Source organism: Armigeres subalbatus, chromosome 2 (assembly GCF_024139115.2).
Source record: "Armigeres subalbatus isolate Guangzhou_Male chromosome 2, GZ_Asu_2, whole genome shotgun sequence".
NCBI classification, from domain to species: domain Eukaryota; kingdom Metazoa; phylum Arthropoda; class Insecta; order Diptera; family Culicidae; genus Armigeres; species Armigeres subalbatus.
The window spans coordinates 228,164,677-228,181,702 of record NC_085140.1 but is presented as its reverse complement, the minus strand read 5'-3'; the positions used below and the strand labels follow the sequence as shown (position 1 = coordinate 228,181,702).

Below are 17,026 nucleotides of genomic sequence, written 5' to 3'. Positions count from 1 at the left end.
CATCGTCGTTCAAAAATCAACGACATCTGTTGATTTCAGTTAGTTGGGCATGAGTGATCGATTGGCCAACTAATGATTATTTGAATTGACAAGTAAATCAGCGAACGACGGAAATTTGACGAGTGTTAGGTCTGTTTGTCTGTGCCTATACGTCACTATTTCAGATCACGGCCTATTTTCCTACAGGAAAAAAAATGTGGGTATGGACAGTATAATAGATGGTAAAACTTTCCTTTAATCTTATAGGCTGTTTTAACACGTGATATAGAGGGATGCCCTATGGATATCGAATGACTAAAAGTATCAAAAGTAAATTTTGTATGTTTCATTTGGAAATGTTGATATAAAAAGAGGAAATTATGCGCGGAATTCGAGAAAGAGCACATCACAGACAAACAGACATAACACATTGAACATTCACTCATCAAATTTATCGTCGTTCAAACACTAACGACATCTGTTGATTTTAGTTAGTTGGGCAAACCACGAACCAGATGGCGGTAGTGTGCAAACGTCAAACACGAGCAAATCCGATGCGCGCGCCACGAGTGATCGATTGGCCAACTAATGATTATTTGAATTGATCAGTAAATCAGTGAACGATGGATATTTGTCGAGTGTTATGTCTGTTTGTCTGTGAGCACATATTAATAGCTCTACTCGAATTAGCTTTTCTCTGCTCCAGAAAATCAAATAAAGAAAGGAATAGGAATAGAGCAAATAAAACATAGAATAAAAAATAAGTAAGGAACAAATAAAGAACTTATTTTGAACCAAGAATTTATAATGGATAGAAACCAAAAATATAGAGCAACAAATATCGTATTTTTTATGGTGCCTTTGACGTCAAAGTTTGTTACATCAGCCTTTTTTTGGATTTTCATGTTCCGCCTTATGTTGGGGTCCCGATATGGTCGGGGTTCAGCCAAATCGCTCGCACCAAGCAGCTTTTGACTGACTTGTGATATTTTTTTCGTAAAAGAAAAACGGAAAGTATTTTATGTCAAATCATTCATACATTTGTTGAAGGATATCCTCAGTTATGGCGTTGAACGATGTCCGATGCGATTTGTGATTAAATGAATCTGTTATACGAAAACTTTGACAATAAAATTGGAAATTTTTCATTGGCACTTGGTGAGAACCCCGACCATATAGAGTATGACACAAACGTCATAGGCGTTATTCCCAGTGTAATAGGGGCAGTAGGGTCAATATGAACTACTCTCAATTTGAGCTTATTGACAAGTTTTATCATGTAAAAGTAAGATGATCTTCAAGAAAATGCTCCACATATGCCTCAACCACATTAAAATTCAATTCGAACATGAAAATACACTTGAAAATGTAAATTTTGGCTGCAATGGCAAAATTATTATAAGATTTGAAGTTTATAAATAAGGTTTTGCCACAAAACTAATTAAAATACAGGTCGAAAATGCAGAACAATCAAAAGATCTATTATAATTGAATATTGTGCACACATGTTTGTACTGATACAAATCTGAATTTATCTTAAAACTTTTTTTTCAAATCCACTATCTATGGGGCAATATGGACATACCTGAACAGAGCAAGATATTAGACCTTAATATGCGAACAAGTTTAAATTTTAGTTGACGAATACAAGAATATTATCATCTATGTTAGATTCATTACGGATACAACACCGCATTACTGCGATCGAAACAGAAAAAATGACTATTGACCAATTGAAATGTGGCTGTTCAAACGGTGAAGAGTGGCAAATCGGTTCGGTCCGCTGCTGGGCGGTTTATTAATTTTATTTGGTATGGAATACACTGTTGTAGGCCTATTATATTCTTCCATATTATGACACTTTTCTCTCCAAAAAAAAAACGTTTTGTATGGGTAGCCCATACTGCCCCACATGGTGGCTCATATTGCCCCGTATAGTCGGGAACACACATTGAAATCAATACATTTTTAAAATTGCATTCCAACAATTTCCAAACGCATTTTTCATCATCATCGATGTAAGTATAAGCCAACTAGTATAAGCCAACTACATACAACTACATTTTAATAATGATTTTTGAGCTTTTCTTAGGTGGCCCATATTGCCCCGATCACCCCTATAGATGTTTTAACTTTTTAACATCAGTTACTCAATATCACGTGTTAATGCTTGTATTATGAATAGTCTATGGCGGGAACAAACTTTAATATCTTCTAATGTTACCTCACCCCTCCCCCCTCCTCAAATTTCTTGGCCAAATTTATTTATTTGAGGAGGGATTTCAGATTTTTATCGGAAAAATAATAAAATTGCGAACTTCAATGTATACCTTTTTTTTAATTCCTACTCCCTATATTACCAAAGGGCAGTAGGATAAAAGAAGAAATTCATATTTGTTCCGGCCTTAGTGTACACATAATTACAGTTATAGTTTTCTTCTTATAATAAACAGTCAAATTTGAATGAAATTTTTGAATAAATACCTGCTGCAGTGATCACACTCTCAGGGCTGTGTGTTCTCGAATATTGAATATTTCCAAGTTTCTCAAGGAAGCTATTTCCAGTACGCATGTCCTTTGCTCGTACATCACGCAACCTTGCCTCGCAAACCTCTGATATACGCTCCAAGTTATCGTTATTATTATTGCAGTCCAAATCCTCCAGTTGTTCAAAATCGATTTCCAAATCGCGATAAAAACGTTGCCTAGCCGTTACTTTCGTGGTCGATTGGTCGAAGTCCAGCTTCTTTTTTATTATGCGCTTGAAACTATTATTCGAAAGGCACAAATAGCGCTCTGTGCCGAATACGTTATTTAGTGAGGTTGATCGACTGCGACGAAAATACAGCGATGGCAGTGTTGGAATGTGGAAATGCGTAACAATTGGTATATTGTTTGGAGTTCGGAATCCGAAGAACGCATTGGTTCGATAAGGTTGTGATCCATTACGCGTTACCAGGGAGATAAAAGATCGTGTCGGATATAGCGCTTCCGTTGGTGATGAATCGCCTTTGAATGATAAAAGATCCGAGAATTCGTTTGTTTTGTACGACCACCCACTTGTGTTCGTTTGATGAGACAAACTTGCCTTCGACGAATCACTAACGTTGAACAGGTCAATAATCGACGAATCGAACGATCGCTGAGTGTCATCTAGACCTTTGGTAAAATGGCTATACAGGACGCTCTCGCCGTCCGTGGAGATTTCTTCTAGTTATATATTTTAAAAAGTGTTAGTAATTATTATTGTAACATCAATAGTCAATAGTAACATAAACATGCAAGAAGAGGTCCAGCTTTTGTTTTTAGTTAAACAGTAGGGAGCTTAGGAGCTAAACCCGGTTAAACGTATGGATAAGCATCGTTAAACGGAGCTACAATCGATAGTAATCTACATTTCACGCATTTAATGTACCTCACAAAACATTAATTTAAATTTAAATAAAATAGAAATTTAATATTTAAACTACTCTACTAATACTACTCAATAACATCAAAGGTGAAAGAAGAAAAAGATACATATAGGATAGTGCTGTCCAATGAGATATTGAAGTAGCTCGAAGTTTCTCCCTGTCTTACTCATGCCCATTTGTTGACAAAAAAGAACGATCAGGACGGGAACAACTTCGAAGTGCTCATTGGACAGCACTGGTGTAAATATTAATAGTGCTGTCCAATGAGCAGCTCGAAATAGCTCGAAGTTGTTCCCGTTCCGCTCACGCCCATTTGTTGACAAAAACGAACGAGTAGGACTGGAACAACTTCGAGCTGCTCATTGGGCAGCACTAATGCTATCCAATGAGCAGCTCGAAGTTGTTCCCGTCCTGCTCTGAGACTATTCCTGTTCATAGTAATTAATAATTAAATATTAAATGAATATTAAAACATAGTACAAGTGTATCATACATGCTAATCTCCGATTTCAAGGGAAACAATAATCTTTGGTAAGCAAGATTTTGTTTTACAATATATCAGAACGTTCAACATGTGAGGAAGAATGTATTTCCTGCATGATTTTTGTTTATATGGATATAAGTTTGCTAATTATAAACTTTTTTTGAATAAATATTCGAAAGTTTTAAAATAATAGTGTATTTAATTTTTCTGCAAAATGGGTTATTCCGGGAAATGCCTTTCCGTGAAATGAGTAATTTCCGCGAAATACATCATTCCGCGGAATGTCACACTCCGGGTAACGGGTTTCCGGACTTCGCGAAATGGAATTCCGCGGAATGATATTCCGCAATTTGTCATACAATCACATCACGCTTAGTAACGCGTAACTGCAATGACGGATTTCTCAGCGTAATCTGTTGAAGATTTTACGGTTTAATGTGGCAAAGGATGATTGCTTCTTGCATCAGAAGGATCAATCAAGGTTATAAATTTATATTCAGTTTTATCCGTAGTGTATTACATTTGTCCATGCATATAATATCGGCCCTATCGCAGAACATTGCATTGCTTAGATTTCATATAGTGCAGTAAGACTAATTCACAGGACTTCACTCACCATTTATTATTGCGAAAAATTACTGTCATAACATAGGCATAACATAGACATAACAAATATAGAAAACAGCATTACAGTAAAATATAGAGAAGGGAAATCGGTAATCGAGAAGTTTTTTAATCCGACATGATATATACTAGGCCAATTCAGAAATGATATCTGTTCTACTTATAGCTACAGAAGTTTACTACGATGCGTGACAGAATTTAACATTAATCTACGAGTGATATAAATTATGTTCATATATGACGCTACTTACCATCACTCAGTACAACTTCTGGCTGACTAGGCTTGGGAGCTTGCTTGGTTTCTATTCTAAGCACCTGATGTTCTGCGGCTGAAAGAGAACAATCGTTAGGCATTCTGCTGTAGATAACTGCATAGAAAACTTACCAGTGTCTTCTGGCTCTGACTGGCTTGGAGGACTCTTGGTCTGGGTTTTCGTTTTTTCTGATATCTGGAGAGAGCTCAGTGCTTCGGATTCAGAGAAATCTGTGTCGGTATCTGGAGAAGAAACATTAAAAAAATAACAAAAACAAGATATTGGTATTAATTAAATACGTTTCATGAATATAAAAGTATAAGTATATGAAAGCAGCACAAATAAAATATTCTTCTGCCGTCTTCCGTTTTCCTTAATTTTAGGTGATCGAATATAATTATTTGAAAGGGATAGGGGGGAGGATACACTCAAGATACACGCAAGTTCTATCAGAAGCTCAACGCATCCCGCAAAGGCTTCGTGCCGCGAGCCGAAATGTGCCGAGATAAGGATGGGAGCATCTTGACGGACGAACGTGTGGTGATCGAAAGGTGGAAGCAGCACTACGAGGAACATCTGAATGGCGCTGAGAGTACAGGCAGTGAAAGTCAAGGCAACGGAGGAGATGACAACGTCAGTTCAGCGGACGATGGAAGCCAACCAGCCCCCACCTTGAGGGAAGTTAAGGATGCCATTCAACAGCTAAAGACCAATAAAGCAGCTGGTAAGGATGGTATCGGAGCTGAGCTCATCAAGATGGGCCCGGAAAAGCTGGCCACTTGCCTACACAAACTGATAGTCAGAATCTGGGAAACCGAACAGCTACCGGAGGAGTGGAAGGAAGGGGTTATATGCCCCATCTACAAGAAAGGCGACAAACTGGAGTGTGACAACTTTCGAGCGATCACCATCCTTAATGCCGCCTACAAAGTGATATCCCAGATCATCTTCCGTCGTCTGTCACCATTAGTGAACGAGTTCGTGGGAAGTTATCAAGCCGGCTTCGTTGACGGCCGCTCGACAACGGACCAAATCCTTCAAAAATGCCGTGAATACCAGGTCCCAACGCACCATCTGTTCGTTGATTTCAAGGCGGCATACGACAGTATAGACCGCGTAGAGCTATGGAAAATTATGGACGAGAACAGCTTCCCTGGGAAGCTTACCAGACTGATCAAAGCAACGGTGGATGGTGTGCAAAACTGTGTGAAGATTTCGGGCGAACACTCCAGTTCGTTCGAATCGCGCCGGGGACTAAGACAAAGTGATGGACTTTCGTGCCTGTTGTTCAACATTGCGCTAGAAGGTGTCATGCGGAGAGCCGGGTGTAACAGCCGGGGTACGATTTTCAACAGATCCAGTCAATTTATTTGTTTCGCGGATGACATGTACATTTGCAAATGTGGCAGAACTGTACCGCCTGAAACGTGAAGCAACAAAAGTTGGACTGGTGAATGTGTCAAAGACAAAGTACATGCTTGTGGGCGGAACCGAGCGCGACAGGACCCGCCTGGGAAGCAGTGTTACGATAGACGGGGATACCTTCGAGGTGGTCGAGGAATTCGTCTACCTCGGATCCTTGCTAACGGCTGACAACAACGTTAGCCGTGAAATACGAAGGCGCATCATCAGTGGAAGTCGGGCCTACTACGGGCTCCAGAAGAAACTGCGGTCGAAAAAGATTCGCCACCGCATCAAATGTGTCATGTACAAGACGCTTATAAGACCGGTTGTCCTCTACGGACATGAAACATGGACAATGCTCGAGGAGGACTTGCAAGCACTCGGAGTATTCGAGAGACGGGTGCTTAGGACCATCTTTGGCGGTGTGCAAGAAGACGGTGTGTGGCGGCGAAGAATGAACCATGAGCTCGCCCAACTCTACGGCGAACCCAGTATCCAGAAGGTAGCTAAAGCCGGAAGGGTACGATGGGCAGGACAGATTGCAATAATGCCGGACAGCAACCCTGCAAAGAGGGTGGTCGCTTCTGATCCGGCAGGTGGAGACGGCGTGGAGCGCAGCGAGCGAGATGGGCAGACCAGGTGCAGAACGACTTGGCGAGCGTGGGGCGTATCCGAGGATGGAGAGATGCGGCCTCGAACCGTGTATTGTGGCGTCAAATTTTTGATTCAGTGTTATCTGTTTAGATGTTAACTAAATAAATGAAAAATGAAAATGAGGGGGGGAGGATTATTTAAATTTGCGTGAGCGATTCATATATGACTTCATGGAGACTCCGGAGACTAAGCTTTTCATGGGAGATTTACCCATCTGAAGGCGATTTTGCTGACCCAATATTCGTGCGCAAAGGAAACCCACGCAAGCCAGTGTACTGTAAGGCATATTTGTATTTGTATGCGGGTAAACTGCGGGTAAAATCGACACCACTTCAAATCTCTTATTTCAGGTGATTATCTGACAGAATGTTAACACACTTTGAATAAACTTTCTTGTTTTTCTAGCCATTTTGTATCTTGCGGAAATGCGTAACAGTTGAAATAAACCAAAAATAGCATTGATCACCATTGAAGAGGAGAGTTATCTAAAATTTTGGCATCGGTGCTTCTTCGACAATAATTTATTGATTTTCAGTATGTAATCCATCTCTGATCCATAATTGAAGATCATTTCGTTGTGGAAAAAATCACTTACGAGGTAATAAGAGCCGGAGAATATAGCTTAGTCAGCGATTGATTATGCTATGTATAATCATCATTGGGCGTGACAGGTCTAGGGGGCCATCAAGGATAATCTGCAGGTCGAATAACAATGACAAAAAAAAAGAATTATTGTATTTAGGATTTTGGTTAATCCATTAGGGTAAAACGTCCTATCGTTGTGGTATGTCTTAATGTTGCGGTAGTGTTAAAGTAGTCCATTCTGGATATATTAGCATTAAAAACAATTGTGGATACGCTAAAACTCTTCGAATTAACGACTAGAACAGCTTTTGTTTGACAAAATTCCGTTCAAAATGATGAAAAATCAACATTTTTCGTTAAAAATTTAAATCCTTTGAGCCTATTATTGCGGTAGTGCTAAGGTCCTATTGTTGCGGTATCGCTCTCCTTAAGAATTACATGCAATACCGCAACAATAGGACTGACCTTCAAAAAATACCGCAACGATAGGCAACTGCGTCCTATTATTGCGGTAGTTTGTTTTTATTGTGATAAAAACAAAACAACATAAGTTCAGCACAATTGACGTAATATTTAAGAAACTATAGTTAACGAGTATCCTATTCAACTACTACTATGTGGAAATCGACCAACAGGTATTTTTTGCAGAATTTTTGAAATCAATTTTGTTTTGACACTGTGCTTAACCCCTCCATAATAGGTCGTTTTACCCTATCTAGTGTTGTACTTTCGTGATCCATTTCCCCCTTTTTAACTGATCATTTCCATTTTTTGTCTGTCATTACTGCACCATACGTATTTAATTTTAAATCGCTGTTATAAACAACTTTTTCAAAGTACCTAATACACATTGAAATATAGATCAATATTCACATTAGTAAGTAATTTTTTTACTAACGTTCATATACTTTATATATGTTTCATCCCAACCATTGAAGAAATTAAAGAAAACATTATATGCGGAATGGTTTTAAATATATACAATTTTGTTCAACCATCGTTTATGAGTGACCCCTAAACATTTCCAAGCATAAATATCCAAAAGACTGTTATTAAACAGTTTCAATAATGTTGTAGCTTAATTTGAAATTGTTTTGATGTTCGATCCCATCCCGACTTGGTGTGTTCGCGTTCGACTGTTCGCGTTTTCATCAGAAATAAAATTCTATAAGGAAATATTGTCGTGAGACCTCACGGACTGATGCATAAAGGGCCAAACTATGCTCGAATAAAATTTTTAGAGCGGAAAAATGCTTCATAGATTGGGGAGCTGTACTGCCGTGAATCGCATATTTGTCCCATATGAATAGGAAACCCAGCAAAGATGGGACAAATATGCGATTCACGGCAGTGTAGTAGCTTAAGGTGTCGGTTTTACCCACTTTTCTCCTACTTCTATGCATGTTCACTAAATGCATTCACATTAAGCTCGTTTCTAATTTATCGACACTGCATTTGTAACAGCATGGAACAGCGATAACGCTACAAATTTTGCTGGGGCAATCCACGAGCTCTGCAATCTACTGAGACGAGAATTAACGTTGATTGTCCAAGGATATTAGTTGGCACCTTTTCGCTCCTCGCTCGCCACACGTGGGCGGATTATGTGAGGCTGGCGTGAAATCCGCTGAGTACCTAATCAAGCGCACTGCACTGCCGTGAATCGCATATCTGTCCCATTTTGCTGGGTTTCCTATTCATATGGGACAAATATGCGATTCACGGCAGTGCAGGAGATGCAAAGATAACCAAAGAAGAATGGAACACACTCTTGACGCACTACAGGGTGATTAGAGTTGCTTGTCAGCAAAGTAAATGAATATAAATTAAAACGGAAGCTTCAAAATTATCAAATTTCGATTTGAGGGAGATCCACCAGCGCCGGACATCTCCCAATACCGGACACTACTAGAAACAGTACTTACAGGGTCCCCTTCATCATCTTATGTAATACAAAAGAAAACCATTGAAAAGTCATTTACCTGCATGTAATATCATAACCTTATGTTAAAAACTTTGTACAAAATTGGAAATTGAACAAAAATGTCAAAAATTTTCATGTTTCGCCTTATAAGGCAATTTTATTTGTACAATAGAAGAACAATAGAATTGAAATATGTATATGAAATAGAATGTCAAAAATTTTCATGTTTCGTGTTAATTAATAAAATTTAATATTAAAATGAAAAAAACCAAAAAAATCCTCGGATTTGTTAAAGAATGTTTTGAAAATCCTCAAAGTTATCTTTTCTTTCTGAGGTATCAAAAAGCCACAGAAATAAGCAGAAACAAAATTGAAGATGTCATTGAATATGGAGGGAATTTTGAGTAGGCTGTAAGTAATTGAGCTGGAGAGTCAAATAAGCTTTACTAACACGTGTTAATATCTACAACTTGAAGCAAGTGAAAACTATTACTGTTCTAAATGATGTATTTACTCATGTAACAGGAACTTGGTCATATTTAAACATGATGCAATAGTGTTCGGTATTCGGGGACACTTTTCTGAACCGTGAAAATTTTCACCAAACTTCAACATCAAAATACATCGTCCAGAAACGTGTTCAAATGATTACTATGTCTGAAACTCGATTATGCATATGTACAACATGTGATAGATTTAGTTCGGAAAAGGTATTGGAGTGTAACCGTCCCTTCGGTGGGCATTGATCCCACGATCCCAGTACGCTAGACAGGTGGTTTTCCGAACCTGAAGGGTGCTTTTCAAACTTCAACATCAAAATACATCGTCCAGAAACGTGTTCAAATGATTACTATGTCTGAAACTCGATTATGCATATGTACTAGACCTCTTCATGTTTTCAAAAAGTATCAAAAATTTAACCGGTCAGCAAAGAATCACAATGCTTATGCTAAAATAAGTCTCCTGTCAAATTTTCAGCTAATTCGGACAAAATTTCGAGGTGGCTCAAGTCGATTTAGTGTTTTTGGGCTATCTTCAATTTTTGAAAAAATCTAACATGATATATAAACGTCGAAAACTATCGCAATAACCTCTATACGGAAAGCTTTTGGTGTGCTCTACAAGTCTTGTGAACATTGCAATTCGTTTCGTTCACGTTTTGACCATGTTGAAGTGATTTTCAAGATTTTAAGTGCATAAAATTACCTTTCCCCCAAAAGTCGTTGTTTTACGAAATTCTAGAGTTTAAGACAAATGATTGCTAATTTATTATATTATTATTACTCTTTTTTCCCAGGAAATTTGAGTAATATAATTGCCCATCTGCGATTTACCGATTAATTCTTAAAAATCAGAAGCTGAACATTTGTCATAAATTTGCACGCTGAGATTTCTTCAAACAAGTTGTTCGAACAAAGAAGCTTCGATTTCACTTGTTACTACAATGCAGTCAATGTTAAAAGCATGCAGACATATGATAAATTTAACAAAATTTGGAAGTTGTTTGTTGTAAGCATCAAATATCATAAAATTTAATTTATGTTTTGTTCGAACAACTTGCTTGAAGAAATGCAAAATGTTCAAATTTATTACAAATGTTCAGCTTCTGATTTTTAAGAATTTAACGGTAAATCGCACATAGGCAATTATATTACTCAAATTTCCAGAAAAAAAACGAGCAAGAATAATATAATAAATTAGCAATCATTTGCCATAAACTCAATAATTTTGTAGAATAACAACTTTTGGGGAAACAGTATTTTATGCACTTAAAAGCTTGAAAATCACTTTAGCATGGTCAAAACGTAAACGAAACGAATCACAATGTGCCCAAGACTTGTAGAGCACACTAAAATCAACCGTTTAGAGTTTGTTGCGATGGTTTTTGGCGTTTATATCTCTTGTTAGATTTTTTTCCGAAATATAAAATAGCCCAAAAACACTAAATCGACTTGAGCCACCTCGAAATTTTATCCGAATTAGCTGGAAATTTGACAGGAGACTTATTTTTGCATAAGAATTGTGATTCTGGGCTGACCGATTGATGTTTTGATACTTTTGAAAACATGAAGAGGTCTAATATGTACAACATGTGAGATTTAGTTCGGAAAAGGTATTGGAGGGTAACCGCCCCTTCGGTGGGCTTTGATCCCACGACCCCAGTACGCTTACTAAGCTACGAAGAACCTCCGTCGTGCTCCGCAGCTTAGCGGGTGCTGATGAAACCAAATTCCTAGCACCAGGTACCAGCCGAACTCTCTCAATACATTTTCAGAACTAACTCTCTCATATGTATTTTTGTACACATGCCAATCAAGTAGGATGAGTATTTAGTATTGTCCGGCTCCTACACACTTGCTTCATCAGCAACGGCGCTCAATGAAGTAGGGATGTGTGAGGTTGTGCCAGTTTGGTCGTCAGATCCCGACCCGACCACACAAGCGAAGAGAGATCGCCACTCGAGTTCAGTACATTCAAAGTTAATTGCCTATATGCCGGGTATTAAGCCACCCGGAGTGGAAATTAACTACTATGTCTGAAACTCGATTATGCATACGTACAACATGTGATAGATATAGTTCGGAAAAGGTATTGGAGAGTAACCGCCCCTTCGATGGGCTTTGATCCCACGAAACCAGTACGCTAGATAGGTGCTTTCCTACTAAGCTACGAAGGACCTCCGTCGTCCTCCGCAGTTTAGCGGGTACTGATGAAACCAAATTCCCAGCACCGAGGCACCAGCTGAACTCTCGCAATACATTTTCAGAACTAACTCTCTCATATGTATTTTTGTACACATGCCAACCAAGTAGGATGGGTATTTAGTATTGTCCGGCTCCTACACAATTGCTTCATCAGCAATGGCGCTCAATGAAGTAGGGTTGTGTGAGGTTGAGCCAGTTTGGTCGTCAGATCCCGACCCGACCACACAAGCGAAGAGAGATCGCCACTCGAGTTCAGTACATTCTAAGTTAATTGCCTATATGCCGGGTATTAAGCCTCCCGGAGTGGAAATTAATTACTATGTCTGAAACTCGATTATGCATATGTACAACATGTGATAGATTTAGTTCGGAAAAGGTATCGGAGGGTAACCGCCCCTTCGGTGGGCTTTGACAGGTGCTTACCCTACTAAGCTACGAAGGACCTCCGTCGTCCTCCGCAGCTTAGCGGGTACTGATGAAACCAAATTCCCAGCACCAGGTACCAGCCGAACTCAATACATTTTCAGAACTAACTCTCTCATACACACACATGCCAATCAAGTAGGATGAGTATTTAGTATTGTCCGGCTCCTACACACTTGCGTCATCAGCAACGGCGCTCAATGAAGTAGGGTTTTGTGAGGTTGTGCCAGTATCGGCCTTACTTTAATTTAATTGTTTTTCCTTCTGAGGTATCAGAAAGCCACAGAAATTAGCAGAAACAAAAATTGAAGATGTCATTGAATATGGAGGGAATTTTGAGTAGGCTGTAAGAAATTGAGCTGGAGAGTCAAATAAGCTTTACTAACACGTGTTAATATCTACAACTTGAAGCAAGTGAAAACCTGGGAGGGAGCTCTCGATACTACACATCAAATTAATTACATACTGTCGTCATGAAACAAGTAAATTTTCAACAAGAAAAAAACAATCAACGTAGGCGCAACCTGAAAAGACTAAATTCTGTTTTGCGTGTTATTGTTGTTACAGTATAAAAGAAAATCCGTATAAATGTCGCGCATGTCCCAAAATTTTGAAAATAATTCAGCGCATAAAAACGACCGGCTTAAAAAAACTAGTAAAACCGCATCATTTTATTTGCGGCAGTCATTTTAATTCGTAAACACCTTTTACCATTTAGGCAAATTTGAATCCAGGCGATGGAATAACTTTGTAGCAAGCTACTGAGCAGACTACAAATAATTTGTAGTATTTACTGCTTTTATTCATAACAACTGTCAAACAAGTTCCACAAAAGTAGTATGTTCAAAAATTGTAGTAAAATAAACGTGCTTTTATTCATACCTTTTTGCAGGGCTGGTAGCGATAAATGCCGTTCAAAATAGTGACTTAGTGACCAATGATGACGAAAAAAGTGACCAAATAGTGACTTTCAGAAGCAGAAGAAGTGATCAAATAGTGACTTTTGTATGAAGTACTAACCAGGTAGTGAGCTGAATTGCATTCGTATTGTTACTGAGTAACTCGTAGTAGATCGGAAACTAGGAATATCATGTTTTTTTCTAATCCTTATTAGAATGTTATCAGAAATCAAGAGACAAAAACTACAAAATCATGAGGATTACTACTGCTGGCCGTGTGCATCTTCATCGTAACTAGGGAAAGGATGGATCTTAGCAGGGGACAACCGACTTGGCGACACCATCATAAATACCACAGAGTTGGATATTGAGGAACGTATTCGTTGGATGTCCAGAGGCTAGCAATATGACCATGGTAAACCTTATTCCGTAACACACGGGAGCAGGTAACGAGTTACAAGTTGTTACTCTAAACCATGCTTATAATTTGAACAACGATTTTGAAGCAAGTTCTACAGCATTGTGGTAATAAAGTTTAACATGAGCTCGAAGTTTTTCGTGAAACTGCAGTTTGTGTATGAAAAAGGCAGAATGAAGTATAACAAATTTTGCGCTCCTTTTACTATCGATCAAAAAATATTGTCTCGTCAAAATATATTCCCAAAAGTTTCACCATATATAGATGATTCAGCTGCAAGACAGTATGAAAAAGTACCAGAACGATGTTTTGGATTGGGCTTTCGCTAATTTTTATGTAGTTAGACGTGTGAACATTGGTTTTGACACGTTGAAAAATTAACACACGGTTTTTCGGCAAAAAATTAATAAATTGAATTATTTGGAATCACAAAGCTTATGAATCTTTATAAGAAAAAAAATGTTAAAAAAAACTTAAAGAATCCAAAATTATGATGACATTTTTAAAATACGATACGAAATAACATTTTTAATTGAAACAAATTTAAATACATATAGAGTCCATTTGCCATTTTTTTTCGAGACCTTGATCTCGGTTTCATTAAAAACATTATAATCATATATAACATGAATTTTACCGAACCTATGTTTCAAGCTTCGTAAAATGTGATCCAAAATCTTGAATTTGATGCAGATGCTTTGGAAAACTCTGAATTTTTTTCAGAAATTTCAGCGGAAGTTGATTTTCTGTGGAAAACCTAGCGAAAACTTCTAGGATTTTTTATCACAAATTGTGCAGAAAATACCTCAATCCTTGTGAAATCTTTTTCCAGGAGTTCAACCGGAAATTCCAACAGAAATCCGATGGCGAATGTCAGCACAAAAACTTCCGGAAATTCTTTCATACCATAAATTCAAGGCAGAATATTTCGTAGACATTCCTGCTGTCTCTTTCAAGAATTTCCGCGGAAACCTTCCGAAAATTATTTCCCAAATTCAAGGCAGAATTTTACATAAAGATTTATGCGGTCATCGCTACAGAAATTACAGTGGAAGTTCCTCTAAGAGAAACAAAGTTAGGAAGCTTTTTATAACGAAGGTGGATTTTTCTCTAGATACAGGCAACTTACCCAACTTAGGAAGTAGTGGATTTGCCTAAGAAGCGCAGATAAAACTTCGCCGACAATACCATGCTGTGTGGTTCGTCGTAGAGGGGTTAATCAATCAGAAACCATGAAATATCTCGGAATTATGTCAAAATTTACGTGACAAAAAAAAAATGAATATTCAGAAACGATGAAAAATGACAACAAGGTACACTGGCCGGCATAATAAAGTGCCCACTTGCCGTTTTTCATACAAAATGGTCAACTTTGGAGCTCTAGATCTTGGGTTCCCGTGAACCGATTTGGCTGAAAATTTTACCAGAGCTCAGATATAACTTGAATTTTAACATATCTATGTTTCGAGCATATTGACTCACAGGGTTAAAATTATTGCGGTAATACCAACGTGAATTTTTGGCAAAAATTGTTTTCAAATACCTCGAAAACTACATCTCTAAGTGTACAGGTATATATAGCAAACTTTTTGTATTGGCAAAATACGCGTTTTTGCTGAATATGTCATCAGTCTACAACCTATAGAATTCAAGATATTTAAAAATAAATTTTTGCCAAAAATTCACTTTGGTAATACCGCAATATTTTTTACCCTGTGAATAAATATGGTGGAAACTTAGATATGTTAAAATTCAAGTTATATCTGAGCTCTGGTAAAATTTTCAGCCAAATCGGTTCACGGGAACCCGAGATCTAGAGCTCCAAAGTTGACCATTTTGTATGAAAAACGGCAAGTGGGCACTTTATTATGCCGGCCAGTGTAAGTACCCACTCTGCCTTTCATAAGGCGGCATTAGAGCAATTTTTCAAACTTTATATATTTTGTTAACAGATTCACATTTGATTTGGTTGATGATAATGGTAGGTACAAATAAATTTTATTTTGAACTATTTTTTACAAACTGTGGTGCGAAAATAGTGACTTTAGTGACCATTTTCCGAAAAATAGTGACTTTAGTGACTTTTGGATGCAAATAGTGACTTTTTAGTGACTAGGCTCAAAATAGTGACCAAGTCACTAAAAAGTGACTTGCTACCAGCCCTGTTTTTGCTACAAAAGTAGTAAATACTACATAATTTGTAGTAAAGTGTGGATTACTACTTTTTATTCATACGGGCCATTATTGAACATCAAAAAAGCAAGAAGTTTTCAAACACTGACAAGCAACCCTACTCACCCTGTATACTCGCGAACAGGTTCCGCAAATAGTAGACCCAAACGAATACAACGTTATAACACTCGGCCACTTGTTAATTGGCCGACCGATCACAGTTATTGTATGATCGTATGATCAGCTCAAACCCAGAACATTGTCTAGATGGCAACATATTCAGAAATGCGATCTGACTTCTGAATACAATGGTCAGCAGAATATTTGTCCGAATTGTGAAGGGTGGCGATTAGATGATACTGAAAGAGGACAACATCCCTCATATGCAGCGGAAACTTGGCAGAATAGTGGGGACGCACCCGGGGCCAGATGCGGTAACGCGAGTAGTAACTGTGAAGATATCAGCAGGAGTTTATAAGAAATCAACAACCAAAATTCCGCAACCTTTGGACCTTTCCTTGCCTTTTTTTACTTCCTTTTCCGTCAGGTAAATGATGAGAAAAGCCATAAAAGAAAAGAGTCTTTCGAAATAAATACACTAAGGGTCTGTCTCATTTGGAGAATTAAACTTAAAAGTGACAGTTCGAAAATTAAGAAATCACCCCGTTATAAGAATGGCTGGTGCTACCCAGCAATTCCAACAGGACATCGATGGAAAATGATTCGATATCTGTCAAAAATAATCTTGCTCTGCGAGCAGGGTTATTTGATAATTATTGAAATGTCACTTTTAAGTTTAATTTCAGTATAATTATCCAATTGAGACAGACCCTAAGTACAGTCCACGCGTTTTCTTTGTTTGGATCCAATCCTCACACAACAAACACACCCAATTTTTGTTTATACGGTTGGTATTTATAAATATCTCGGTCAACCTAAACAGCTTTGGAAATACCACCTGAATTTTCTATGATTTGTTTGCATTTTTTTCGTAGGGTGAACTCATAGTTTCATTGACGCTAAAGATCATAATCGACTAAAACTCAACCGTATAAAAAAAGAATCGGGTGTATAACGATCGACTACCG

General features: G+C 38.0%; 1 protein-coding gene across 6 annotated transcripts in view; it reads right to left on the bottom strand.

Annotated features, from left to right (window-relative positions):
• Window positions 1-17,026, bottom strand: part of LOC134211826 (protein hu-li tai shao) — an 84,647-nt gene that overhangs the window by 20,995 nt on the left and 46,626 nt on the right. For 3 of the 6 annotated variants that reach the window (XM_062689110.1, XM_062689112.1, XM_062689111.1), the window contains 3 exons: window positions 4,886-4,996; window positions 4,752-4,829; window positions 2,464-3,189 (listed from right to left, as the gene is read on the bottom strand). In XM_062689110.1, the coding sequence (XP_062545094.1) occupies window positions 2,464-3,189; window positions 4,752-4,829; window positions 4,886-4,996 (915 nt within the window). The remainder of the gene's footprint in view (window positions 1-2,463; window positions 3,190-4,751; window positions 4,830-4,885; window positions 4,997-17,026) is intronic. The other 3 variants (XM_062689114.1, XM_062689115.1, XM_062689113.1) reach the window with 2 other exon arrangements.